General features: G+C 49.4%; 1 protein-coding gene across 8 annotated transcripts in view; it reads right to left on the bottom strand.

Annotated features, from left to right (window-relative positions):
* The window catches only part of SHANK3 (SH3 and multiple ankyrin repeat domains 3), a 436,398-nt gene that overhangs the window by 275,623 nt on the left and 133,719 nt on the right, over positions 1 to 27,056 (bottom strand). For all 8 annotated transcript variants that reach the window (XR_014172130.1, XR_014172131.1, XM_081926705.1 and 5 more), the window contains exon 3: positions 3,273 to 3,476. Coding sequence is in view for 6 of the 8 variants with exons in the window: in XM_081926705.1 (XP_081782831.1) it covers positions 3,273 to 3,476 (204 nt within the window). In the remaining 2 variants the exon portion in view is untranslated. The remainder of the gene's footprint in view (positions 1 to 3,272; positions 3,477 to 27,056) is intronic.

The raw sequence follows: 27,056 nt of genomic DNA, 5'->3' as shown, positions 1-27,056 counted from the left end.
GAGGTTTTTCTTTTTCCACTGTTTTTTTCTGGGAAAACTCGCTGTTGACCGCTGAGGGACACCCCACACGTCCGCTTGTCTTGGGCCTAGAAAGCACAGATCTGAGCAGGTCAAACAGCCTCCCCCTTACCTCACTCCTTTCCCAGGGAAAAGCTGCTCTTAGGTGTGGAATGGGAACAAACAGCAACCTGCAGAAAACATGATTGCCACTTGCTCTGATGGAGCGCAAAACAGCGATTTTCCCCGGGGGAAAGCAACGGGACCAGAGGAAGTGTTTAATCCACAGAAAAACCAACTGACCTTCGTTGCGATTCAGCAGTAAACAACGGGTGTTCCCCAGAAAAGGGGTGGAGCAAATGGATAGTATCTCGGACCTGCGCTTAGAAATCAGATCAACATGGAATACTGTGCAGGATTTAACTTCCTGTGAATTGAGCTTTTTGAGGAAGGAAGGAAGGAAGGAAGGAAGGAAGGAAGGAAGGAAGGAAGGAAGGAAGGAAGGAAGGAAGGAAGGAAGGAAGGAAGGAAAGAAGGAAGGAAGGAAGACCAAACTTCCAGTTGTCATGGGAGAGAGATAAAAATTAGGCCCCATCCAGGAAGAGTCTTGTGAAAGTGTTTGGGGCCCTGAGCAGGTCCTGTGTGGCTGGCATCAGTCCGTCCTTCCCATTTTCCAAGCACAAAAACCCATCCAGCTCTTCTCCTCCCTCCCTCCCTTTCCTAAATTTAGCTCGGTGGTGATTCATTGTTTTCGAAGCAGCGCACCTGAAGAAGAGGTGGCAAAGGTTGGCATTTTAGAACTAACTGACAAATCAGAGAAGGAGCAGGCTGCTGGGCCCGCTTGGCATTCACTGAGGAGCTCTTGAGGGACTCTGGTGTGAAATCGTTGATCTCTTTTGCTAAAAGACATGCCTAACATTAGCCCCCACCCCATACCTGAGGCTTGCAGAGAAGTTCCTGCAGCATCTGCTTTCGGAAAGGGATTTGGGGAGCAGGGAAGATATGGGGAAACAAAAGTGGGGGGTGCCTGCGTTAAATTGGTGGGAAACGGCTGCAATCCCCCTGTTATGTACTGAGTTGAATAGGATCCAAAATGCAGCAGTCTGATTGGTCCTAGAACAATAGGATTCAGAATGCAGCAGTCTGATTGGTCCACAGGAGCCACCCAATCCAGCTCCAGGTGGAAGTGAATCCGGAAGTGATTGGCCTAGTGGAGAATCCCAGAATTAGCCAATCACATGGGGCCTATTGTGTAAATAATGTACAGTGGTACCTCGGGTTACATGCACTTCAGGTTATAGACTCCGCTAACCCAGAAATATTACCTCGGGTTAAGAGCTTTGCTTCAGGATGAGAACAGAAATCGTGCGGCAGCGGCACGGTGGCAGCAGGAGGTCTCATTAGCTAAAGTGGTGCTTCAGATTAAGAACAGTTTCAGGTTAAGAACGGACCTCCAGAACAAATTAAGTACGTAACCAGAGGTACCACTGTATATAAAGCAGACATTTTGGGGGAACTTCCATTACTCCTCACCACTATGAGCTGAATAAAGAGCATGAAATCCACTCTCAACTCCGCGTATATTTCATGCCCAAATCTGATTGGGGTGGCAACATTTGTCAGGTGCCAAGGCACCAGATGCATCCCACACATCTACATTTAGACCACACAGTGCAGCTGCTTTTGGAGGCAAAAGATCACAGGCCAGGGAGCCCCCAGCCAAGATGGGCAAAGGTGACCCGCGGTGCCTCTGCTGCAAGAATTAAATGCTAAGCCAGTATTTCTAAATGGGATTTTAATAGATCTTTGAGGTCCAAGTAAGTGGTTACTGAGAGCACCCAGCCTGACCTCCGGTACAGCAACGAGGTCAACCATCGATTTCCTAGAATCATAGAATCTTAGAGTTGGAAGGCACCCAGGGGTCATCTAGTCCAAACCCCTGCAATGCAGGAATCTCAGCTAGATTTATTTCTATTTGTTGCCATGTATGGGCTAGAAATGTGCCCCAGTGGCCAGAATCTTCCACTAAGAAGTCGTGCCACAACCCCAAAGCTTCCCTTGACTCATGGACTCAGCCACTGTGATCCACGCGACGGAAATCTCCAAACTTGATTATTGTAACTCACTCTATGTGAGGCTGCCCTTGAGACTGACCCAGAAACTCCAGCAGGTGCAGAATGCTACAGCAAGACTCCTTACGGGGTCCTCACCACAGGATCACATTCACCCGATGCCATACCAGCTGCACTGGCTCCCAGTGGAGAACAGGATGGCAACCATCGGGTTAGAGTTCTACGAAGATTACAGAAGGAGAGAGGGGGTCAGACTGTGCCTTGGCCAAAGGCCTGGTGGAACAGTTCCGTCTTGCAGGCCCTGCGGAAAGATGTCAAGTCCCGCAGGGCCCTGATCTCTTGTGACACAGTGTTCCACCAGATCGGGGCCACAGCCGAAAAAGCCCTGGCTCTGGTTGAGGCCAGCCTAACCTCCCTGTGGCCCGGGACCTCCAAGATGTTTTTGTTTGAAGACCATAAGGTCCTCCGTGGGACATACCAGGAGAGGCAGTCCCATAGGTACGAGGGTCCTAGGCCATATAGGGCTTTAAAGGTCAAAACCAGCACCTTAAACCTGACCATGTACTCCACCAGGAGCCAGTGCAGCTGGTATAGTACTGGGTGAATGTGATCCCACAGCAAGGACCCCATAAGAAGTCTCGCTGTGGCATTCTGCACCCGCTGGAGTTTCTGGGTCAGTCTCAAGGGCAGCCCCATGTAGAGTGAGTTACAACAATCAAGCCTGGAGGTGACCATCACGTGGATCACAGTGGCTGAGTTCACAAGTCAAGGGAAGGTCTGGGGTTGTGGCACGACTTCTTAGTGGAAGATTCTGACCACTGGGGCACTTTTCTAGCCCATACATTGCAATAAATAGAAATAAATCTAGCTGAAATTCCTGCATGCAGGGGGTTGGATTAGATTACCTTTGAGTCCCTTCCAACTCTAAGATTCTAGGAAATCGATGGTTAAAACCAGCACCTTGAACCTGATCCTGTACTCCTCCGGGAGGCAGTGCAGTTTGCTCCACCCGCCCCCTCTTCCTCCACCAGTGAGCAAAGGCTGGCAATCCCCATGCCATTCAGAAGCTTGGTCTCTAGAGAAGGAATGCCCCCATTGTTTCCATTCCACCTCAGCTCAACATGGCCCCCATGCCCCAAGGCAGGCCCAAGTGGGGCTGGGGGTTGTAGCTACGGAAAACGAGGCAGGCCTCCAGGTCGTTACCTCCAGGTAAGGGACCGGGGTGTCCGGGTTCAGAGGGTACTCTCTCAACAGCCGCTCTTCATCCAGGAACTTCCCAGCCCTGCCGTTGAAGGCTGGCTGGAAGAGGCCATAGTTCAGCACGTCCTTCAGGCTGTGGTTCAAGGTGCAGAGGATGCGCTGCTTGGAGACCCAGACGGGGACATCAGGGTTAAGCCGCATACATTTCTGTCAAGGGGAAGAGAGAGAGGAGAGAGATGTTGCTGAGCAAACGTAGGCAATTGGTACAAAATGTGGGCAGGGGGAGGGAGAGGCATTGGGTTTTGTTTGCATTTTAATGAGAAGCCACCGTGTTCACTCTTCTTGAACCAATATGCAAAGTGAAGCACAGCTATCCTTCAAAAGCCACACTTGCCTGCATTTTGCAATGCAGTTCTCCGGCAAAAGTGCGCAGAAATAAATTGCATTGGAGGTGGGGGGGGAGTGTGCATTAAAATACATATGCAAGTTAAAAAACAAACAAAAAAATCTCCCAACTAAAAATGCATTCTGTTAGGGGAACCCGCTTTGCAAAAATGTGCACATTATTTATTTTTATTTATTTGCCTCGTTAAATTTATATGCCACTTTATTGTAAAGGGAAAAAACCTCAACGTGGTTTACGAAAAGAATAAAACAATGTCAAGGGTGCTCCTCAGCCAAAGGAATGCACACAGAAGATTGTTAACTCTTTAAGGACAAAGCTGACACTTAACAGTAGTTTCCATGGCTCCAGATACCACACACATCATTTTAGTGCAGGGGTCAGCAAACTTTTTCAGCAGGGGACTGGTCCACTGTCCCTCAGACCTTGTGGGGGGCTGGACTATATTTTTTTGTGGGGAAATGAACGAATACCTATACCCCACAAATAACCCAGAGATGCATTTTAAATAAAAGCACACATTCTACTCAAGTAAAAAAACCAGGCAGGCCCCACAAATAACCCAGAGGTGCATGTTAAATAAAAAGAGACATTTTACTCATGTAAAAACACACTGATTCCTGGACTGTCTGCGGGCCGGATTTAGAAGGCGAATGGGCTGGATCCAGCCCCCAGGCCTTAGTTTGCCTACCCATGTTTTAGTGTCTAGGGAGCTATTCCCAGGTCTGTACTCTATGGAGCAGTTGCAGCAGAAGGAGGTCCACTCCCCCTCCGTCAGCTTAGGAACCTTCTACCAATGGGCTGCACGCACGCAGCCAGAGACTATGCCTGCCTGAAAACTGCCTCTGCTCCTCCCTTTTCAATCCCCTCCTGGTTCTGGGAGAATGTGGTGCAGGAGAGCATGGGGAAGACTCCAGCCCTTCATTTGCCTGACCTGCCTCTTCCTCCTCTTCTTCCAACCCATCCTGCACTCCACCCTCCAGCTGTGAAGCTTCCCTTGCCTCCAGCTCTTGCCTCCTGGCCGGTACAGTCCCCCACAAATCACTGCCCCTCTCTCCCGAGTCAGACACCAGCCCCACTTCCTCCAGTGCACAGTTGTCAGCATCTCCCCTGTCCCTGACGAACCATAAAATTATCTATAAAAACAGTTTTAAACAGCTACATTGTTAGCCTATTTACTTATTTCATAAAATCCATACACCTTGTTACAAAAAACTTTCAAGTGCTTGACGAAAAAGATAAGACAAATAACACTGCTGTTTAAACAGAATGAACAACAATTACTTAAAGCGTAAAAAAAAAAAATTAAACTCAACAATAAACGAAAAACAAATTAAAACATGAACCAGCATTCTAAATATCTGGGTAGACTAAACAAAATAGGATCAAGCAAAATTGCAAACAAACATGTGCATATTAAGAGAAATTCTAATTTAAATGCTGATGAATTTTCATGAGGGATTATTAAATATATTCATTTATCTTATAGAAAAGATGTTGAAATGTGGAAAAATGAACTTAAGGCTGAAAAAACGAGCTATTGGGAGAGAACGAAATGAACTGCCCTTCCCTTTGCACACAAAACGGCAGGCAATGCTTTTCAGGGTAGGCAGAAAGAGGGTCCCCAGAGTCTGAAATGCACAGAGATTACCTGTGCAGGTGGGCCTGGTTCCCAACATGTTGTGAGGAAATATTAAGAGATAAATGGTATCAGTTGTCTCTATACTAACACACAGAGCATGGGGGAAAAACACAATGAATTTGAGCTCATACAGGATGGCAAATATGACCTAGGAGGCATTACTAAAACTTGGTGGGATGAGACACATGACTGGAATGTAGGAATTGAGAAATATAACCTACACAGAGGAAATAGAACAAACAAGAAGGGAGGAGGAGTAGCATTATATGATCTGGAGCATGGAAGGCAGATTGAGACTATAGGGGTAAAAATTGTAGGAGAGAGGAACAACGGTGACCTTACTGTGGGTGTCTGCTATAGACCGCCAGGCCAGACTGAAAATTTGGATGATGTCTTCCTAGAGCAGATCACCAAACATTCAAAAAGGAGAGAAATAGTAATCATGGGGGACTTCAACTTCTTCCATATCTGTTGGGACTCAAGAATGTAAGGTCCGACAAATTCCTCCGTTGCCTCACTGGCAATTTCATTTCCCAGAAGATGGAAGAAACAACAAGGGGATCATCTATCTTGGACCTGGTCCTCACCAATAGGGAGGAACTGATAGATGAAGTGGAAGCGCTCAGAAACTTGGGAGGAAGTGATCGTATTCTCCTGGGTTTCAGGACACAGAGCAAAGGGAAAGCTGTGTAGTTGGAAATGCAGTCCAGACTTTAAGAAGGCCAATCTCAAAAAGCTGAAGGAGCTGTTGGGTGAGATCTCATGGTCAGAAATACTCAAAGAGTCAAGTCGGATGGGAGTTTCTAAAATGAGAAATATTGAAATTCTAAATGCAGACAATTGAAACAAGAAAGAAAAGTGAGATTCATCTAAAGAAACTGGTGTGGCTACATAAGGAGCTTAAAGATGAGCTGAGATTTTAGAAGGGTAAGTATAAGAAACGGAAGAAAGGGGAAATAACAAAGGAGGAGTACACACGAGTAGCCAATAGTTAAAGGGAGAAGGTCAGGAGGGCTAAAACTGAGAATCAGCTCAGGCTTGCAAGTAAGGTTAGAAAAGAAGTTTATTTGGCTATCTTCGAAGCAAGAAGAACAACAAGCACGTCGTAGGTCCTCTGCATGGAGAAGATGGAGAAGTGCTATTGGGTGATAGAGAAGAGGTGGAACTGCTGCGTCTTCACCCAAAAGGAAAGCAATGTCCAACCTGGTGATAATAATGATGAGTAAATGATATAAGGAGGGAGCTGCAGCCTAAGATAGGCAAAGAGGTAGCAAGGGAACACCAGGCTACTTTAGATGAATTCAAATCTCCAGGGCCTGATGAGCTGCTCACAAGGGGACTAAAAGAGCTTGTGGATGTAATCTCAGCGCCTGCTGAGGATTCTTGGAGAACAGGTGAGGTCCCAGCAGGCCAAATGTTGCTAATGCTTTTTAATGAAAACTGCTTGAGGGACACATTTTCTGCTTCAGCGGACGCAGCCCAAGGGTGATGCCAACAAAGGAGGGATACCCTGCAGCCTCTTCTGAGGTGCGTGAGGGATTAAGGAAGGGATCTCAGTACGTTGTTGTTCTTCGTCTGCTATAGTATGTTAAAATTTGAGACTTCAGCCTAGAGCATAAGAAGGAGTACTACTGGATCAGGCCAGTAGGTCCAGGATCCTCTTCTCACACTGGCAACCAAGATGGCCATGATGGGAAGCCAGAAACCAGGAGTCAAGCACAAGGGTCCTCTCCCTTCCCTTCAGAAGCACTGCTGGCAGAGCATTGGAATTACATCATGGCTGATAGCCACCCATGGACCTGTCCTCCATGGATTTGTTCAATCCTCTATTAAAGTCAAGCAAGTTGGTGGCCATGACTGCCTCCTACAGAAGGGAGATCCATAGTTGGACTGTGCACGGCTTGAAGAAGGACCTTCTTTTAAGCTGTCCTGCGTTTTTCAAACAAGGTAGATTCGAGTCTACCTTTCTCAACACAAGCCAGAGGCAGCTTCTCTTTGTCTTTTTAATATAATTTTTATTGAGTTTTGCTTCACATACATCCACAGAAAGATTCCATCCAAAATTCAAACTAAAACTAAGGATAAACAAATGCATAAAAATACATAATAACTAATTATCTTCCCCTCCATCAACAACCTGTGGTTATTATTCTGATACATGGAAGTGAGAGCTGGACCATAAAGAAGGCTGATCGCCAAAGAACTGATGCTTTTGAATTATGGTGCTGGAGGAGACTCTTGAGAGTCCCATGGACTGCAAGAAGATCAAACCTATCCATTCTGAAGGAAATCAGATCTGAGTGCCCACTGGAAGGACAGATCCTGAAGCTGAGGCTCCAAGACTTTGGCCACCTCATGAGAAGAGAAGACTCCCTGGAAAAGACCCTGGTGTTGGAAAAGATGGAGGGCACAAGGAGAAGGGGACGACAGAGGACAAGATGGTTGGACAGTGTTCTCGAAGCTACCAACATGCGTTTGACCAAACTGTGGGAGGCAGTGGAAGACAGGAGTGCCTGGCGTGCTCTGGTCCAGGGGGTCACGAAGAGTCGGACACGACTAAACGACTAAACAACAACAACATTATTCTGAATGATCAAACCTAAGCACTCTAGTCTTTTGTATTTACTTCCATCTACCACCTCAATTTGAGCCATTTTTTTCTTTCCTTAACTGCCTTCTTGAAATGTTTTTCATTTCTTGTTATTAACTTATTTAATTATGATAACTGTTTTGTCTTTTGCAGCTGCTCTTTCTCCATGTCTCAAACCAGCCCAAGACCCTGGTTTCAGGAAATGAACACCTTACTCTGGAAACATGGGCAGCTGCCTTCAACCCCCAACGGTTTGAAGCCCTTACATTGCAGGAGGTGGTTGTGCACAGCAGTCATTGCTTAGCATGTTTTGCAAGTGCTGCCAGCTCCCTCTCCCCACCAGAAGCCACAAACCGTGCCTCTCTCTACCTGACCCAAAAATGGGATGGAAATGCAGCCCATGATCCCATCCCTGGTGTTCAGGAGTGGGAGCAGCTAGAAAAAATGCTTTTCTGGTACTTGATTGCTACATCACAAAGCGAAAGATCTATTTCTACTGAAAGCCCAGGACAGGATGTGGGGGACGCTCTGAATTTAGAATCAAAATGAATAATACAAAGGGATGTGTGCTGATCAGACTAACTGCTTCCATAATGCATCTAGCGGAACAGTTACTCTTCGTGAAGCTTCCCCAGAAATCCAGGAGATTGGGAAATCTGGCAATGGACCTCAGCACCTTTAATAAATAATAATAATAATAATTTGGCAGGCCTGTGTCCCCCAGCCCCACCCCAAGATCAGCTTTGACAAAAGACCGCTAGCATTCTGAAGTTTTGCCCACTAACACATCCTTGCAGAAGGCTACTGCGGCCCTTTTTGAAAAGGTCTCTCTTGCCCAAGCCCAGCAAAAACCACCCGATTTTGCACCTGGAAATTCAGACCATCTCTGAGGGTTGTGAACAAGGCAAGAGGAGGTGGCAAGGCTGCTGCTGATCTGTGACACTCATGGTGTACCTGCTCTCTCCCAGCCACCCCTGCCAGACTCTTTCCCGCAAGCCCCTGTCGAGGAATGGTCAACGTTATGGAAAAAAATCATGCTCCACTCCTGTGGCCACAATTACTTCACAGGCACCCCACAAAAAACCACTCGGTGACTTGGTCTTATGTTGGTCCTCAGGATGTGAGGGGCAATCATCTGCAAGCCTTCAAAGGGTCCTTCCCCTCTGAGATGCAGCCCCTACAAATCCCCTACACAAAGCCCCCTCACAGGAAGACACGACGGAAGCAGCTGACACACCAAAGGTCTCCAGCTGCCTTGACAAACCTGTGGGATGTAATCCACTGGGAGCAGTCAAGTACAACATTCCTTGTTTTCCTAGAGTGGACATGCAAGGGAACGTTTGGTCCAGGCAGTCAAAACTTCCTGTTCCTCCTGGCCTGGAGCATCCTTCTTTGCATGTGACTAGTGGGTGGGCGTGACCTTACCTGTCCAGGTAAAAGGCTGCCTTTCTCTCTCTCTTTCCCATCTTCCTTTCATCCTGCAAACTTCCTGGACTAAACTGCTGGCTGCCAGCCAAGCAGTCGCCCAGGTCATCTCCCTTATGGGGTAATCCTGTTTGTACATGTTTGTAACTTTAAGCCTTAAGCCTACCTTCAGGGATCACACTGTGCTCTGCCCGATCATAAGTAAACTTTCTTTTTACTGCTTATGAATAAGACTGTGGTGTCTTTATTCTTTTAGGAGGGATTCAAGGGGTCTTACCAGGAAAATATTAGAACACATTTCAATCTGGACAAGCCAGATGGAATTGTGTATTGTCTTAAGAAACTCACTCGAGTTTGCAACTAATTTTCTGCTGTGTAAAGGGGAATGGACTCTGCTAAGTAAAGGAACTTGCTGGTTCAAGTTAGGAAGGATATTAATAAACAATATATCCTCTCCTGCCACCCTGAACATTCCCACAAAACCTGGCCTTCAGCAAAAACAAAAAGTGAGGCAGGAACCGCACCCTGCACCCAGGAGGTCCTTTTGCAAACCTCCTCTGGAGGTGGGGCTCTGTGGGGCCTCCTAGCCCCAAGCAAACCCCTGATAAAGAATTTATTTTCTTTAAAAGAATAATAATGTTATTTTATTAATAAGCAAAATAAACCAAAGACGAAGAGCATTGTACACAGGTTGTACCTTAAAGTTGTACATTGACAATAAATGTATTATTATTATTATAAAGACGTCCTGTTGCAGCAGGTTGGACATGGCATAAGGTTGGACATGATCCCACAACTTGTTGTTCCAAAATATTACAAGAAATACCTTTCCCCACAAAGCTGTGAGGCTGGTTTGTGCTCTTTTGTGGCAAGTCAGCCTAAGCATAAATTGGCCCCCTCCTGCCATCTGCAAGAAGCTCATCTTAAAAGAAAATCCAAGATGTTGGCAGCCAGCAGCCTCTTTACTGGAGCTGCACAAACTGGGGCGCAGGCTGTCACAGCCGCTGACGGGCCCAGAGGGGCCAAGCACCCCTCAAAGTGCCAGCAGAGGACGGCTTGACAGATTCAGGGCATGGAAGAGGCAGGGCAGCCCTCCGTTCCCAGGGAGTTCTCTGGTGCACAAGGACAGAGAGGACAGGGAGGCTGAGGCCGGGATGGTGCTCCTGTCTTCTGCCACAAGGAGTTGGGGAAAGGAAGAAAGCAAACTGAGCATTATGCACAAATGTGTGAGATGGACGGCACCACCGTTCTTGCTTTTCACAGAGTAGAATGGCAGCTTTGTAGGGAAGGTGACTTGGGGTGGAGAAGAGATGGAAGGAGGCTCCTGAATCCTGTCCCCATCTACCATGTCTGTGTTCCCTTTTCCCACAACCCCCTGCTTCAAAATGTGGCAATTCTGTGGTGGTGGTCACAGTGGTCACTGTAAGCAGATGGAAACAAGAACAGGATCTTGGTTCACTTGTAGTGTAAAAATACTATGGATAATGTGGTTTGATTAACCATTGGAGTACTGATGAATATGCAGGTTCTTAAATTGGAGGGAATGGGGGGGAGTCCCAAGATTCAAAGAATCTCTCTCTCTCTCTCTCTGTGTGTGTGTGTGTGTGTGTGTGTGTGTGTATATACTCAAACACTGAGATCCTGCTCTGTTCCAGTAACAAGAAGCCGAAAGCACCAGCCTGAAGATGACGAGTGAGACCTCGTCGAAACGTCGCCTAGACACCCCAACTTTTACACGGGAAGACACCCGAGGACACCAAAACCTGCATTCCTGTACCCGTGAAAATCTACGAAAGCAAATATATATATATATATATATATCTTTCCTAGTGTGTGTTTATTTGTACTTTGTAATGTAAAATCAATAAAAATGTGTTGTTTTTTAAAAATGTGGCAATTCTGATCTGCCCCCCCCCCTTAAAGTGAACCTTAACGTGGGAGGCACAATTTGGAACAGAGAAATAGTTGCCCTTCCCTACTGTAGTCCATTTCTCCACTATCTTTTCCCCCTCCCCAATCAAAGCGGTCAAGTGGTGTCAGGAGTCCAGGTTCCCAGCTTGATAACACAGTAATTGTAGTTAATTAAAAAGGATGATTTACTGTCAAAACAAACAGATAGCTCCAGACGGCTCTAACAGCCTCCGACATCATCAGTCAAGATGACCCTTCTGAAGATCCCTTCCGGTTTCTACTGATAATGGAGAACTTTCGCGTCTTACGTTGCTTGCTTTGTTTCAGCCCTCCCCTTAGGCAACTCTGAGGAGGGATTGGATCAGCTCCCCCCTCCTCCCTTTCCGACAAACTACTTCCATCTCTGTTTGCGCCTGTCTGAACTTCCTGAGAGCTTTGGCTGGGTTCCCACCTGCTCTCAGCCTTCCCTTATCACCCAGCATTCCAAGGGGCGGGGGAGTTGGCACTAGTTGCTGTTCATCCTGCATGAAAGTTAACTCTTTCTGTTCCTGGCTGCTTTCTTCCGTTGGCTGCAAACCTTCACTGGGAGCTGGCTCATTCCTGACAAGTGGACATGTTTTGGGCAAGGCGATGTTGCCAGTCTCCCTCCACCGTGCACCTTAACCGCTCTCTCCCAGGAGTGATCCAAGACACGAGCCATTGCCATGAGGGCAAAGGCCTTTGTCAGAGCCTCTGCTGCTCTCCCATGGCAGTGGGCAGGAGGGGGTTCAAGAGTCAGAGAGAGGGTCAATGGGCACAGCCAAACGCTGCTGCTGGCCACTCAGCTTCCATCTGGCCTCTTGGGAATCAGGAGCCTCTCTTGCGACGGAGCACTCCCCGCTTCCTGGTGGGAAATCGTGCCACACGGGCCAACCATGCCTCTCTCCCTTTGCTTCTCATTCTGGTAAGGGATCTGCATTATGCCTCTTTTCAAAGGCAAAGCCTTTGTCACAGGGGTGCCAGCAGAATCTCCCAGCCTCCAAACGCCGACAATCACTGCCAGCAAATGAGCGGACATCAAAGGCCGCCTGGCAGGGCTGTCTTGCGAGATCTGAGCCCTCGTTAAATGCTAAATGACTGGTGCAGGCAGCGGATCGGTGGCAGAGAGCGCTTGGGTGCAGGGAGCTGCCTAATTAGCCAACCAGCCTGGACAATACGGCCGACCCCAGGTGACCGCCTGCCTCGGGAGTGCTTGACCAGCTTGCTTTTAAAACCCATATTATCTGGGAGGGGGGAGGGGAGGGGGGAGCTGGTTCGCCCTTCTTCCGAAAAGCTGCAGATTCTTACATTGAGGAATGAAAAGGTTGAAAAGAATGGAGAACAGCTGCCATCCCAACATTTCCGTTTTGGAAATCTCAGCAGGCTGCCGTTGCAGTGCCAAAAAGGGACTTCCTCAGCCCAGGTTTCCCACAGCTAAGAGGTGGGATTGTCCCTCATCGCAGAATCATAGAACTTTAGAGTTGGAAGGGACCCCAAGGGTCATCTAGTCCAACCCCCTGCAATGCAGGAATCTCAGCTAAAGCATCCATAACAGAAGACCATCCAACCCCAAGGAAGGCGAGTCTATGTTATGGTCTGGTTTACGGGTGATCGAAGTCCCGGCTGAGGACGTCAGGACCGGGGGCAAGATGGCGGGGTGGCAGTAGGAATGAGAATCTAGAAGCCAGGAGTCAGGAAGCCAAGGTCTGAGGATTAGGAAGCAAGAAGCCAAATGCAGCAAGGCTGGAAGCGTGTCGAAGGGAAATGCTGACCTTATATCCCTTCCCAGCTCTTGCCACCAGGTGCTGTGAGTTACCAATCAGCCTCAGCTGTGCAGCCATGCCTTGCCTCTTCAGAACAAACTTAGGAAGGCCCTACTGGTCACAGGACAAGGGACATGGGTGGCGCTGTGGGTAAAACCTCAGCGCCTAGGGCTTGCCGATCGCATGGTCGGCGGTTCGAATCCCCGCGGTGAGGTGCGCTCCCGTCTTTCGGTCCCAGCTCCTGCCCACCTAGCAGTTCAAAAGCACCCTTAAGTGCAAGTAGATAAATAGGTACCGCTTTATAGTGGGAAGGTAAACGGCGTTTCCGTGTGCTGCATTGGTGGTGGCTCGCTAGAGCAGCTTCGTCACGCTGGCCACGTGACCCGGAAGTGTCTCCGGACAGCGCTGGCCCCCGGCCTCTTAAGTGAGATGGGCGCACAACCCTAGAGTCGGACACGACTTGCCCGTACGGGCAGGGGTACCTTTACCTTTACCTTATTGGTCACAGGGCCTGGCTCCTGCACCCACTCCTGACAGTCTACAACCTACCAAAGGAGACTGTTCCACTGTCAAACAGATCTTACCATCAGAAAGTTCCTCCTGATATTTAGTCAGAACTTCCTTCCTTGTCACTTTCATCCATTGGTTTGGGTCCTCCCCTCTAGAGCAGTGGAAAACAAGCTTGCTCTGTCCTTAAAATATTTAAAGATGGCTCTCATGACAGCTCTCGGTCTCCTCTTCTCTGGGCTAAACATACCTGACTCCCTCAACTGTTCCTCATCAGGCTTGGTTTCCAGACCCCTGACCATCCTTTGTCTCCTTGCTCTGTCTGCACACCTTCCAGATTGTCAATATCCTTCTTATGTCTTCAATGCCTAGAAATGGACACGGGACTCCAGGTGGGGTGTTGCAAGTGGCTTGGCTCACTGGCTCGAGGTAATTGCTCTTTGCTGACGAAAGCAGCCTTCCCCAACCTGGTGCTCTTGAGATACTTTGGACTACAGCTCCCATCAGCCACAGCCAGCATCAAAGGAAGTGTCCGATCCTCATTCCCGGAGTGTTCTGCTGTCCTTTCCCTTCCCAGAAAAAGAAGGAAATCTTCCGGGGAGTCGCTTTGTTTCTCAAGAGCTTTCAAGTTGGCTTCAGTTGTGCAGCCTGGATTTGCCAGGTTGTGGCTGAATCCTGCCCAAAAATAGTGACAGGGGCAAAGAGTTCTGGAGGGCACCAGGCTGAGGAAGGCTGGGGAACTGTATTGTGTGTGTATACACCCTCTGCAAATAACTTTTCTATGTGTTAAGATTCCCTATAAAACTCAACACTGAACATCAAAGGACATAAACTAATATGCGCACTATCGACACTTTGACGATTACATTCACACCCATAATGTTTGTTTGATAAAGTACGTTTTAGATATATCTATATATACTCCGACATGCAAGAGGACAGTCAAGGTCTCCTCTGTTCACTGAAGCCGTCTGCTTGTTCTTCAACAGCCCACTGATGGGTGATCAAAGGAGAAACAGCTGCTCTAATGAACAGAGGAGGCTTTCATCGATGTGGGGTGTGTGGTCCCCCCCCCCGGTACTAATTATGAACCACTGGGGGGGGGGAGTCTTTGGGTTTGGAGCCTGCCTGGCAACCTGCAGAAAAGTTCTGCAAGGTGTGTCTTGAATTAGTAGCGCAACAGATTTCTTTCAGCTGCACAGGCTCCGTAAAAGCCAATGTGACAGACAGGATACAAAGTGGGAAGGGGTCACAGCTCAGAGAGAGTGGAGCACATTGGCGTCACATGCAGAAAGAAGGTCTAAGGTGCAGCTCCTGCTGAAAGGTGCATGCAACAGAATCACAGAATTGTAGAGTCAGAAGAGACCTCTAGCCCAGCTCCTGCAATGCAGGAATCTCAACTAAAGCATCCATGGCCCTCCAACAGGAGAGTTGCCATACATCTGGAAAAACCCAGACGTGTCCTCTTTTGTGGGGCCAACATGCCCATCAGGGAAGATTTTTACATTTTAAAGGAAATGTTTTTTGCTGGGGGGGGGGCTCAGACTTAGGCTGTTCTGCATGCCAAGGCTGCTGCCAACCTGAGTTGGGGAAAGAGGCATGTGGGAACGGCAGTGGCAGCCCTGTGTGCACCTCTTTCCCCGTCCCGGGCTGGCAGTGGCTCAGGCTGTCCTCTTCTTTGCTCTTCAAGATATGGCAACAAAGGGGGAGGGCGAATGGCTCCTACCCTCCAGAATTTCTCCCTAAGGTTCTGCCATAATCTCCTCCTTTTCTTCTTTTTTTTTTTTAGTAACTCGAATCTGTTGGTTTGGGCCCTCTGCTCCAAAGCACTCCTCGCCTTATGCCCAAAGTCAGATTCTTTTGGGGACACGGGGTCGCAATGATGACGATCAAAGATGCGCTCCCTACCCCAGCTTGGCAACTCTGTGTTGTTGTTGCTTTGTTGTTTATTCGTTTAGTCATGTCTGACTCTTTGTGACCCCCTGGACCAGAGCACGCCAGGCACCTCTGTCTTCCACTGCCTCCCACAGTTTGGTCAAACTCATGCTGGTTTCTTCGAGAACAGTGTCCCACCATCTCGTCCTCTGTCGTCCCCTTCTCCTTGTGCCCTCCATCTTTCCCAGCATCATGGTCTTTTCCAGGGAGTTTTCTCTTCTCATGAGGTAGCCAAAGTCTTGGAGCCTCAGCTTCAGGATCTGTCCTTCCAGTGAGCACTCAGGGCTCAGAATGGAGAGGTTTGATCTTCTTGCAGTCCATGGGACTCTCAAGAGTTTCCTCCAGCACCATAATTCAAAAGCATCAATTCTTTGGCGATCAGCCTTCTTTATGGTCCAGCTCTCACTTCCATACATCACTACTGGGAAAACCAGAGCTTTCACTATATGGACCTTTGTTGGCAAGGTGATGTCTCTGCTTTTTAAGATGCTGTCTAGGTTTGTCATTGCTTTTCTCCCAAGAAGCAGCCTTGCCGTGGCGAAGGGGCTTGAATAACTCAGAGAAGCTATGAGCTATGCCATGCAGGGCCCCCCAAAATGAACAGGTCATAGTGGAGAGTTTTGACCAAACGTGATCCACCTGGAGCAGGAACCGGCAAGCCATTCCAGTATCCCTGCCAAGAAATCTCCGTGGACGAAGACAACTGGCAACTCTGTAGAGCTGCTTATTTGCCCCCCCCCCCCCACTGCCTTGCTCCCTCCGAAGCCAGATTCTGTGTAATAGAAAACTCGCTTGCTTCTCCTTACTCCTGGCAGTTCAAAGCACGATAAACAGCCAGAATTGTTGGGAAACAGCTATTGCACACAGAGAGGCTAAAATTTCCCCTGTCAATACAGAAACCGTGTGCTCCCCCGAGGGGGCCAGCGGGAGTGAATGCTAAGTACCAATGACAGTGTTTGGTCCGTTTTAACCCTGCGATTAACTCAGCTGCACTGCAGGGGAAAGGTAACCGCAGCCCCAAAGTGGGAGGCAGCGGGTGCGGGGTTTGGCCTTCCAGCAGCACCAACAGTGTGCGCGAGAAATACGGAGGGCTTTTTTTTTTTTTTTGCTAATACATTCAGGGGCAGAGGGAGAGCTGCGATCATTAATACGTGAGGAGCGGGGCGGAATTAATGCTGAATCGAAAGAAAGCCGGCTGCTGAACTGCATATTTAAGGCAGGCTCTTTAACAAGCTAACAAAAAGGGGAAAGTCCGGGCGATTAACGCTCTCTGGCAGGACACGGTTTAAATTAAGGCCCTGCTTCCGCGAAGCAATTAAAGCCGCGCTTTGGTCTCTCTGGAATTCAAAACGGCTCCATCTGGATACTTGGAAGCGGAAAGTGCCCACAAAACAGCCCTCCCGCTCTGGCACCTCCCGGGTCCTGCTGGAATCAAGCGCGCGGCCAGGAGGCGCACGTTGCCACTCTCGGCCGTGCGCCACGGAGTCCCTGGAGGAATAGCGGGCCAGAGCCGGTGGGCACACCTGAGCCGGGTGGCGGGAGAGCCGGGCAGGTGAGCTGTGCATGCTCCCAGCCTCCTGTTGCTGATCAATAAAGGCCTCCTGAGCGTTGGGGAGGGAGGCTACCCCCTTCCCCAGAGCATGCATCAGGAGCAAATCAGAGCTGCTGAAACCAGCCTTTGCTAACCTGCTGCCCTCCAGGTGTCTTGGACTGCGGCTCTTACCAGCCTCAGACGCTGAAGGTCTCCGGATAGGGAGCGAAGCGCCCAGGGGGCACCAGGTTGCCAAAGCCTGCTTCATAAATGAAGCAGCTTGAGGGAGGACAGAGGAGGTGTGGGATCTAATCACGCCAACTAATTTGGTTATTTCCCCCTGCCTTCGTTTGATGTAATCACGAACTGCTGGAGAGAAAGTGGCGGGGCGGGGGGGCGGCGGGGCGGGTAGCGGCTGCCCATCTGGATTTTAATAAAGTGCCCACGCTGACTCACAGAGTGTTCCTTATAAATTCGATTCAAATTAACTTGGAAGCAGCCTCACCAACACGCGCACGCAAGCAGAACACCCAGGAGGGTCGTAGCCTCACGAAGCCGAGCTGCCGCAGGGCCTGACTTGGGGGGGGGGAGAGGCTTGCCCAAAGCAGACCCCCAAAGGCCAACCTCGTGAATTCAGAGCACCGGAAGGCACCCAGCGGGTCTCCAGGGCCACCTCTTCAGCCCCCCCAATGCCAGGGCCTGCCCTCACCCGCCAGCCCATGCCTAGTATCGCCCAGAAGAACCCAGAACACCACAAGCACCAAGGCAGGGAGAACAGAAATCAGCTGGCAGAGAGTGCCAGGCGACCCGAGGGGGGAAAATAAGTTAAATTCATGAACCACTGAATTAAATTCATGAATGAGACGTTAAACCATCACCAAGAAAAAGCCCTTATCTCTAGCATGTTTGCTTTAGAGGAGACCTTTCTGACTGGCTCCACATAAGGTTAAAACACACACACACACACACCCAAAGACTTGAAAAATGAGCAACATTTCCTTCCTTCTGAGAGCAAAGAACATCACTGGGCGCAATAGACAAAGTCGGGAAGATACGGCCCAAGACGCTCCTCGCGCAGTCTCTAATTTTTCTCATGTCAATGAAAACAGGGACGCAGCCCAGTGGGACCAGGAGAGATGAGAATCTTGCCACTGGTGGAGGAGGATGCAGGGAGCGGAGGGAGGGAGGTAAACCAGAAATGCACCCAGGGCGTATTCAGGTTAATCCAGCGAGGGGAAAAGCAACTCCCAGCCCAGATGTCGAGACGAGGAGGAGGAGGAGGGACCTGCTTGTTGCAGAGCGAAGTTATTCCAGGGGGAGGAGCAGAGGCTTAGCTGGAGAGGCGCCTGGCAGCCTCAGGAACTGGTCAAAAAGCAGTCGGTGCATCTCAGCCCCCCCTATTCCAAGGACTCAGGGTGTGCCACAATTAAAGGGACCCCTTAAAAGCAAAACAGGAGGATTCCTTCTCCTCAGCAACCGCTAAAGGCTGTGCTCTTCTGCTTTGGTTCTCAGGGGCTACGTTTCAAGTTCGCAGGCAGTGGATTTCGCAGGATCCTCCCACTGGATCCTGGAGATCCTGGGTGTGGGGGGAGCACCAGCCTCCCAGGGCAGGAAGATGCCGTCTGGGGCTCCGGAAAGCACCACAGAAGCTGACGGCGCTGCTTCGCCAAATCCAAGCATAGCTGTCAACGTTTCCCTTTTTTAAAGGGAAATTCCCTTATTCCGAATAGAATTCCTCGCAAGAAAAGGGGAAAGTTGACAGCTATGAATCCAAGTGCAGGGGGGTGGTCAAGCCAGCCCTTCAAACATGACAGCAGGATGTCAGGCGTGGGGGCACTTGGGTAGGGGTGGCTGAAGAAGAGTCAACGGGTCCAAATTCAGGCCAAGCCATGAAGCTCACTGCGTGTCCTGGGCTTGGCAACTCTCTCCACCTCCCCCTAGCCTGCCTCACAGGGCTGTTCAGAGGCTAAAAGAGGGGGGGAGAGCCATGTATCCCCCCCAAGCCTGCTTTAGACAAAGGGAAGGACAGGAATGTGATAAATAATACAATAACTGCTGCTGCCCCCCCCCCAGGAAATTACCCAATGCTTGCCTCCCAGCCCAAAACGATCACTTCCTCCACCAAATCAGTGTGGATGAGAGTGGATGGATGCAAGTGGACTGCAAGGATCCTGCACCTTCCAACAATGGTGCAGAGGTGACTCAAAAGGTGGTGGGCTCTCTTTCCTTGGAGGTTTTTAAGCAGAGGTTGGAGGGCCATCTATCAGCGATGCTTCAGTCAAGATTCCTGCAGAGGGTTGGTACGTTTCCGAACACAATTCAAAGAGTTGGTGTTGACCTTTAAAGCCCTAAATGGCCTCGGCCCAGTAGACCTGAAGGAGAGTCTCCACCTCCATCGTACTGCCTGGACACTGAGGTCCAGCTCCAAGGCCCTTCTGGCGGTTCCCTCACTGCGAGAAGCAAAGCTACAGGGAACCAGGCAGAGGGCCTTCTCGGTGGTGGCACCCGTCCTGTGGAACGCCCTCCCACCAGATGTCAAAGAGAAGAACTACCACCAGACTTTTAGAAGACATCTGAAGGCAGCCCTCTTTAGGGAAGCTTTTAATGTTTAACAGACCACTGTATTTTAATACTCTGTTGGAAGCCACCCAGAGTGGCTGGGGAAACTCAGCCAGATGGGTGGGGTATAAATAATAAATTCTATTCTATTCTATTCAGAGGTTGGAGGGCCATCTATCAGCGATGCTTCAGTTGAGATTCCTGCATTGCAGGGGTTGGTCTGGATGACCCTCAGGGTCCCTTCCGACTCTATGATTTTATGATCAGGCAGATGCTGGAACCCTCCCTAACTACCAGGTATCCTCTGATGTCCTCCTTCCAAGCTGGCCTGGCTAGTGGAAACAGAAGTGGGACTGGGGTGGCAGGGAGAAACTCTCCCCTGGGAGCAATGACCGGCATTAGCAATGCAAGTCACATGGGGGGGGGTTCCTTGTGAGATGTGGGTGTCACCACTGCAAAGCTCAACAGACTCCTTTGTCATGCAAAACAAGTGTGGCTTCCACATTCAGACAGGCAGCCCCCTTTTTACCCCTTTTGATAAATCTTCCCTTTCTGATTCCTGTGAATATATTGGGCCAGGGTAGGCGTCGGCAGAAAGGAGGCTTTTAAGTATGGTGTATGCAAAAGGCACCACCGTGCAGAAAAAAGGGGAGCAGGCCCTGTTCTATAAATATTTCTCATCTATTTTTCTTTAAGTCAGATGATATATTCATGTTTCATAGGAACAGTGACATGATTTCTATTCCAACAGCAGGAGCTGGTGCAGATGTTAAACAGCATCTCCTGAAGCAAAGTAGTTCTAAACCCAGAGAGCCTGGTAACGTTCACTGAAGAGAGAGAGAGCGGGAGAGGGAGGGAGAGAAAGAAAAATATACAGACACACATTGCAAAGACCCTCTAAGACATGGGTAGGCAAACTAAGGCCCGGGGGCCAGATCTGGCCCAATCGCCTTCTCAATCCAGCCCACGGACGGTCCGGGAATCAGCATGTTTTTACATGAGTAGAATGTGTCCTTTTATTTAAAAATGCATCTCTGGGTTATTTGTGTGACATAGGAATTCTTCCCGCCCTCCTCCAAAATATAGTCCAGCCCCCCACAAGATCTGAGGGACAGTGGATTGGCCCCCTGCTGAAAAAGTTTGCTGACCCCTGCTCTAAGAGCACCTCTAAGATGAAGAGTGCTAGTTCCCCCAACCCAGGAAACATTGCTCTTTAACCCTGGGGGTAGCCAACTCTCTGGGTATACTCAGATCAAGGTGGTCTGTCTGTCTGTCTATTACACACACCCCCCCCCTAGAAATGTTCCTTGCAGTCTTCTCCATCCTGGTGCTTTCCAGATGCTTTGAACTGCAACTCCCATCAGCCTCAGACTGTGTGACAGATAGTCAAGGACCCTGCCCATGCTAGTCCAGAATATCTGGAGAGGAGCAGCCTGGGGAAAGCCTGGGGATTTCCACACTGAATTCATTGGGGAGGTAGGTCCTGCCACCAGCATAGAATAAAGGAATTGTAGAGGTGGATGGGATCCCCAGGGGTCATCCAGACAACCCCCTGCAGTGTAGGAATCACAACTGAAGAATGCCTGACGGATGCCCCCCCCCATACTCTGCTTAAGAACCTCCCGTGAAGGAGAGCCCGACACTTTCTGAGGAGGTCTGTTCCACTGCTGAATGGTTCCCAGCCTCAGAAATTCCAACCCGGTGTTCAGTCAGAATTTCCTTTCTTGTCACCTGAATCCATTAGTCTGGGTTCTACCCTCCAGAGCAAGCATCCCCAAACTCGGCCCTTCAAATGTTTTGGGACTACAATTCCCATCATCCCTGACCATTGGTCCTGTTAGCTAGGGATGATGGGAGTTGTAGTCCCAAAACATCTGGAGGGCCAAGTTTGGGGGTGCCTGCTCCAGAGCAGCAGAAAACAAGCTTGCTCCATCTGCCACATGGCAATCCTCCAGATATTTGAAGATGGAGATCTGACCATCTCTCGGTCTCGTCTTCTCCAGGCTAAACATGCCCAAGCCCCTCAGCTGTCCCTCATAAGTCTTGGCTTCCAGACCCTTGATCATCTTGGTCACCCTTCTCTGCACAGGTTCATGTCCCCCCTTTCCCCATGTTTGGTCACTGAGCCACTGACCGTAAGAGTCTGGGTGCTGGACCCAACCTATTGCCCACCTAGCAGAACATTCTGTTCTCACGGTGGACAGGCAGATGCGCTGATGTTTATGCCTCCGCCTGTCAGGAATCAAAGGATGGAGCGTCTTCCCACACGCTGCACATGCCCTGCATATAGCACTGTGCGCAAGAGTGCCAGGAAGATGAGCAGGCTGTGCCGACATGTGTCTGGCAACGACAGGATCAACTCCGCTCAGCCCTGACCTTGTGGGAAAAACACGTCTTGTCGAAGAGAAACCTTTTCTCTGTAATTAGCCTACAGGTGGGTGTGATGATCAGCCCGGGGCCTCCTTCTAACACATTTCAGGTGGCCCCAGGTGGCAGCTCGCTTGAAAAGGAATGAAGGCATGAAGCATGACTCATCCACAAGCCGCTGGAGCCCACGCAGAGGGAAAACAAGCCACGGGGAAGTCCTCCTGGCCTGAGGGGGTATGCGCAGGGCAGGGGATGTCATGGGTAAGCTGCCACTCAGCTGCAATGCAGGGGGGTTGACGATGCAAAGGTCATGGAGACAAGGGGTGGAGTGTGCCCCGGGTACTCTGCAATGAAGATTGGCATGGCTCCTGCTACAGTCAAACAGAATAACCTGCAACTTGGTTTGTCAAAAGAAAGGGCTTGTTGCTGTTTAGTCATTTAGTCGTGTCTGACTCTTCATGACCCCCTGGACTAGAGCACGCCAGGCACTCTTGTCTTCCACTGCCTCCCGCAGTTTGGTCAAACTTATGCTGGTAGCTTCGAGAACACTGTCCCACCATCTCGTCCTCTGTCGTCCCCTTCTCCTTGTGCCCTCCATCTTTCTCAACATCAGGGTCTTTTCCAGGGAGTCTTCTCTTCTCATGTGGTGGCCAAAGTCTTGGAGCCTTAGCTTCACGATCTGTCCTTCCAGTGAGCACTCAGGGCTGATTTCCTTCAGAATGGAGAGGTTTGATCTTCTTGCAGTCCATGGGACTCTCAAGAGTCTCCTGCAGCACCAAAATTCAAAAGCATAAATTCTTCGGCGATCAGCCTTCTTTATGGTCCAGCTCTCACTGAAGAAAGGGCTTATCCATGCTTTATTTCTGAGTGCCCCCCTTTTTTGCTCTGGAGCTTTCTCCGCAAAAACCCACTCTTTAAAGCTCAATCAGAGCAAATGGCAATCCATGGCAAACCCGAATTGCCATTTGCTCCGATTGAGCGTTAAAGAGCAGGTTTTCATAGGGAAAGCTCAGAGGTGCAAAGAAGAGCCTTCAGACAAGGAAGCTTTAAAGCTTGGACCTACGTGGGGCAAAAGGTGGATAAGTCAATGTCTATCATTGGATCTGGGAACAACCCACAAATGCCTGGCAAAATCCAACACAATGCAGCCACCCCAAAGCACGGGGTCTTGTGAATTTCTGTGCCTTTAGGGTTTCACAAGAGAGGTGTGCAGGCCAGCTGTAGGAACAGAGGAAGGTGCCTTACAATGCTGAGTCAGACCCTTTGACCATCCAGGGCAATACAGCCCACACTGACTGGCAGTGACTATCCTGGGTTTCAGCCAAAGGGTTGCCTCCCAGCACAACTGGAGATGCCATTGGGGTCTGATCCTGGAACCTTCTGCATGGAAACCAGAGGCTCTGCTGCTGAGCTACAGCCCGTCTCTCAAGCATCCTATGAATATTTGCTTAGAAGTGAGTTGTGCTGAGCTCAATAGGACATATTCCCAAGTCATAGGATTTCAACCCGCAACTGCTTATTTCATTCCTCCATGCCTCTGAGCTCATCCTCCAATATATACCATAATCTTTCTCTCTCATTAGAAAAACAACAACCAGTTTCCTTTTCTTTTTAATCTCTTTTCATACACGCACGTACAACATTATTTCTTAATTTATTTTGCACAAACAACATCCCACCCTCCAGGTAAATGCTTGTGGGTAATCAGTTATTTCTCTCCATTATTATCGCCTCGTCGTTAATTCTGACCTGTGCCATCACATCCACCAAACATTAATAAAAGCTCTGTAAGTAACCTTCGGTTCAGCCACTAGAGTTTAAGTGTGCTTCAGATTTATGCTGTGTGCAAAATGAGAGTGAGAAGGGCTCTGCCACATGTTGCATTGAGCAGGCAGAGATGATGCATACCATTCTTCGCCAAGCTGGTTCCCTCCAGATGTTTTGGACTAAAATTCCCATCAGCCCCAGCCAGCCGCACTGTGCTCCTATCTGCCCCAGCATTGTACGGCCATGCCAGCTTCCTCTGGCTCCCAGTTAGACCACTGGCCCATGTCTGTTTCTGAAACAGGATCATAAAATTGTAGAATTGGAAGGGACCCATCCAAACCCCTGCAATGCAGAAATCTCAGCTAAAGAATCCCTGACAAATGGCCAACACACCTGTGTTTCACAACCTTTGGTGAAGGAGAGTCCACCACCTCCCAAGGGAGACTATTCCACTTTCAAACAACTCCTGACATCAGAAAGCTCCTCCTGATGTTTGGTTGGAATCTCCTTTCTTCTCACTTGAAGCCAGTGGTTTGGGTCCTTCCCTCTGGAGCAGGAACAAACATGCTTGCTCCCTCCTCCATGGGACAGCCCTTGAGATATTTGAAGATGGCTCTCATATCTCCTCTTTTCCAGGCAAAACATACCCAGCTCCTTCAACCACTCCTCATAAGGCTTGTTTTCCAGACCCTTGACCATCTCATCTGCCCTCATCTGCACACCTTCCAGCTTGTCAACATCCTTCTTAAACTGCGGTGTCCAGAACTGGACATGGAACTGCAAGTGGAAACAACTCTTCAAGGTCCTGGATAAAGAAAGGTCTTCCCCAGCCCTGATATCTGGGAGCATTTCATTATCACACACAAACCCAAACACAGAGAGAACGCAGCTATTTTGATTTTTGCCACACACACACACAAAACAGTCATTTTGTAACTGGCACCCACAAAACTCTTCCATTATTCCAAAGCTGCCCACTAACCCAAAGAAGTTGGTGACTCCCTGCAGCAGTGAATTCCACAGTTTAACTATTTGACGTTGAATAGGTACCATATTTTTCGCTCTATAGGACACACTTTTTCCCCTCCAAAAATTAAGGGGAAATGTGTGTACGTCCTATGGAGCGAACGCAGGCTCCTTGCCTTCAGCGATAGCAACACGAAGTTTCCAAAGCGCAGAGGGAGGCTTCAGGGATAGCCACCTGAAGCCTTTGGAGTGCAGTAGGACCTCGCACTGCACTCCGAAGGCTTCGGGTTCCTTTTGCTGAAGCCAGGAGAGCAAGACTCTCCTGGCTTCAGCAGAGAGGGAGAGCTGTGCAGCGCCCCTTCAGCGAAGCGGGAGGAGAAATGGAAGGGGCTCCGTTTCTCCTGCCGCTTTGCTGAAGGGGCGCTGAGCAGAGAGGGGGAGATTATTTTTTTCTTGTTCTCCCCCTCTAAAACAAGGTGCGTCCGATGGTTGGGTGCGTCCTCTAGAACGAAAAATACAGTATTTTCTGTTTCCTATGATGAAACTTCCAAAACTCAGCTTCGTTGCACATCCTCCAAGTTCTAGCGTCACGAGAGAGGGAGGACAAACCTTTCTCCACACATTACGTGGTTTTATATACCTCTAACATACTCCTCACTTACTCACCATTCCCACCCTCCGCTAAGCTAAAAAGCCCCTGTCATTTCCTGTGATGAAACTAGTATCAGGTGAGGATGTTTGTGTATGACAGAGATTTCATCGACCCAACCCTGCGGATGGGGCTTTTAGGGCGTCTCAAACACAACTGAGCTGGTTCAGACATACGGCCGCTGAGTCATCAGGGGTTGAGTAATTTCTTGTTTTGACTTAGCTGGTCAGGTGATCCAGCGATGCCTCATATAATTGGATCCAGGGATGCCCCATTATTGGATTACTATGCCAAAAGCGTACTGTCCCTATTAAATCACGTCATACCGTAAATAAGGCGAGTCACCCTGCCTGCCACATGGCAGGGCCTTTTTGGTGGTGGACTCCAGTTCTGGAAGTCCTTTCGCAGAGCTGTGCAGCCAGCCCACCTGTGGCTGGCCTAGATGAGGCCAAGGAAGCCTCTTTTGCCCCAGAAATCCACACTTTCCCCTCCCAGAACTTGGCACAACTTCATCAGGGAATTTCTGCTTCTGCTTCCAGTCGGGCATGTGTCTCTGCCAGGGTCCTACTCAAGTGTAGGCTGAGCTCCTGACACTCAGGACCAGCCTTTGGGGTGAGGAAGGGCCAAGGCTAAGGACTGGCTTGCTTGTCAGGCAGCCTCCTCCGAGCACAGCAACAGAGTCACTGGAAAAGAGGCACAAAGGCGAGACAAATCAAATTGGACACAAGGCTGCGCAGGTTTCTTAACAGGTGAGGCGACATGATGCCACATTATGCAGCAGGCTCCAAGCCACACCTCTGCTGCTGGAGCATTCGCACTGCTTTGCTTGCCAGCCTAACACTGGGCAGCTGTGGGCAGTCACCCCAGCACCTCATCCCAAGCAAAAGAGAGGTTCTGGGTCCCCTTGCCCCCTAAGCCCTGATGTGTGTCCCCAGTCAGGAAGGGGCTTGAGCTGTCTAGCTTGCTGCAGGAACAATTGTGCCCTTGCAAATGGCCAGCGCACTGATGAGCAATGGGTAAGGGGCCTCTCAAAAGAGGAACGGTGTATAAATCTGTGAGTGGTGTGGAGACAGTAAAGAGAGGACGTCTCCTCGCAGCCTCAACACACGGGAGCTTGGAGTCAGTCCAAGGAAATGAACCTGCAGTGGGGTGAGAAAGAACTAAAAGGAGAGGGAGTTTATAACAGAGAAAATTCATTGCCATATGATGCCATGATGGCTAAATGTGTGCGTAAAGCAGAGCTTTCCAAACTGTGTGTTGCAAGACGTTAGTGTGTCAGCTGCAGTGTGTAGGTTTGTCACACGAACGTTCCCCACACTCTTCCTGGGGCTGGAAAGGGGTTCGTTTAACCTCTGGTTCGCTATTAAAGCTGAATTACAGTGGTACCTTGCTTTTTGAACAGAATGCATTCTGAGAGTCCATTCAACTTCCGAAACATTTGGAAAGGTCCATGAATAACCATAGTTCAGAGGTCCCGGGCCCTAAGGAAGTCAGACTATCCTCCACCAGGGCCAGGGCCTTCTCAGTGATGGCTCCGATCTGGTGGAATGCTCTGTCCCAGGAGAGCAGGGCCCTGCAGGATTTAACTTCCTTCTGTCAGGCCTGTAAGACAGAGCTATTCTGCCTGGCCTTTAATTTGATTTCAGCCTGATCTTTTATTTCCCTTCTCTTCCCTCCCCCTCCCCTTTTATGAAGATTACCCGCTCTGAGACCCCACAGCCGATTCTCCCCTGGCCTCCTCGCTGGCCCAAGTA

The sequence above is a fragment of the Podarcis melisellensis genome (genome assembly GCF_964234715.1).
Source record: "Podarcis melisellensis genome assembly, chromosome: 10".
In the NCBI taxonomy this organism is placed as follows: domain Eukaryota; kingdom Metazoa; phylum Chordata; class Lepidosauria; order Squamata; family Lacertidae; genus Podarcis; species Podarcis melisellensis.
This window is presented reverse-complemented; position numbering and strand designations above follow the sequence as displayed.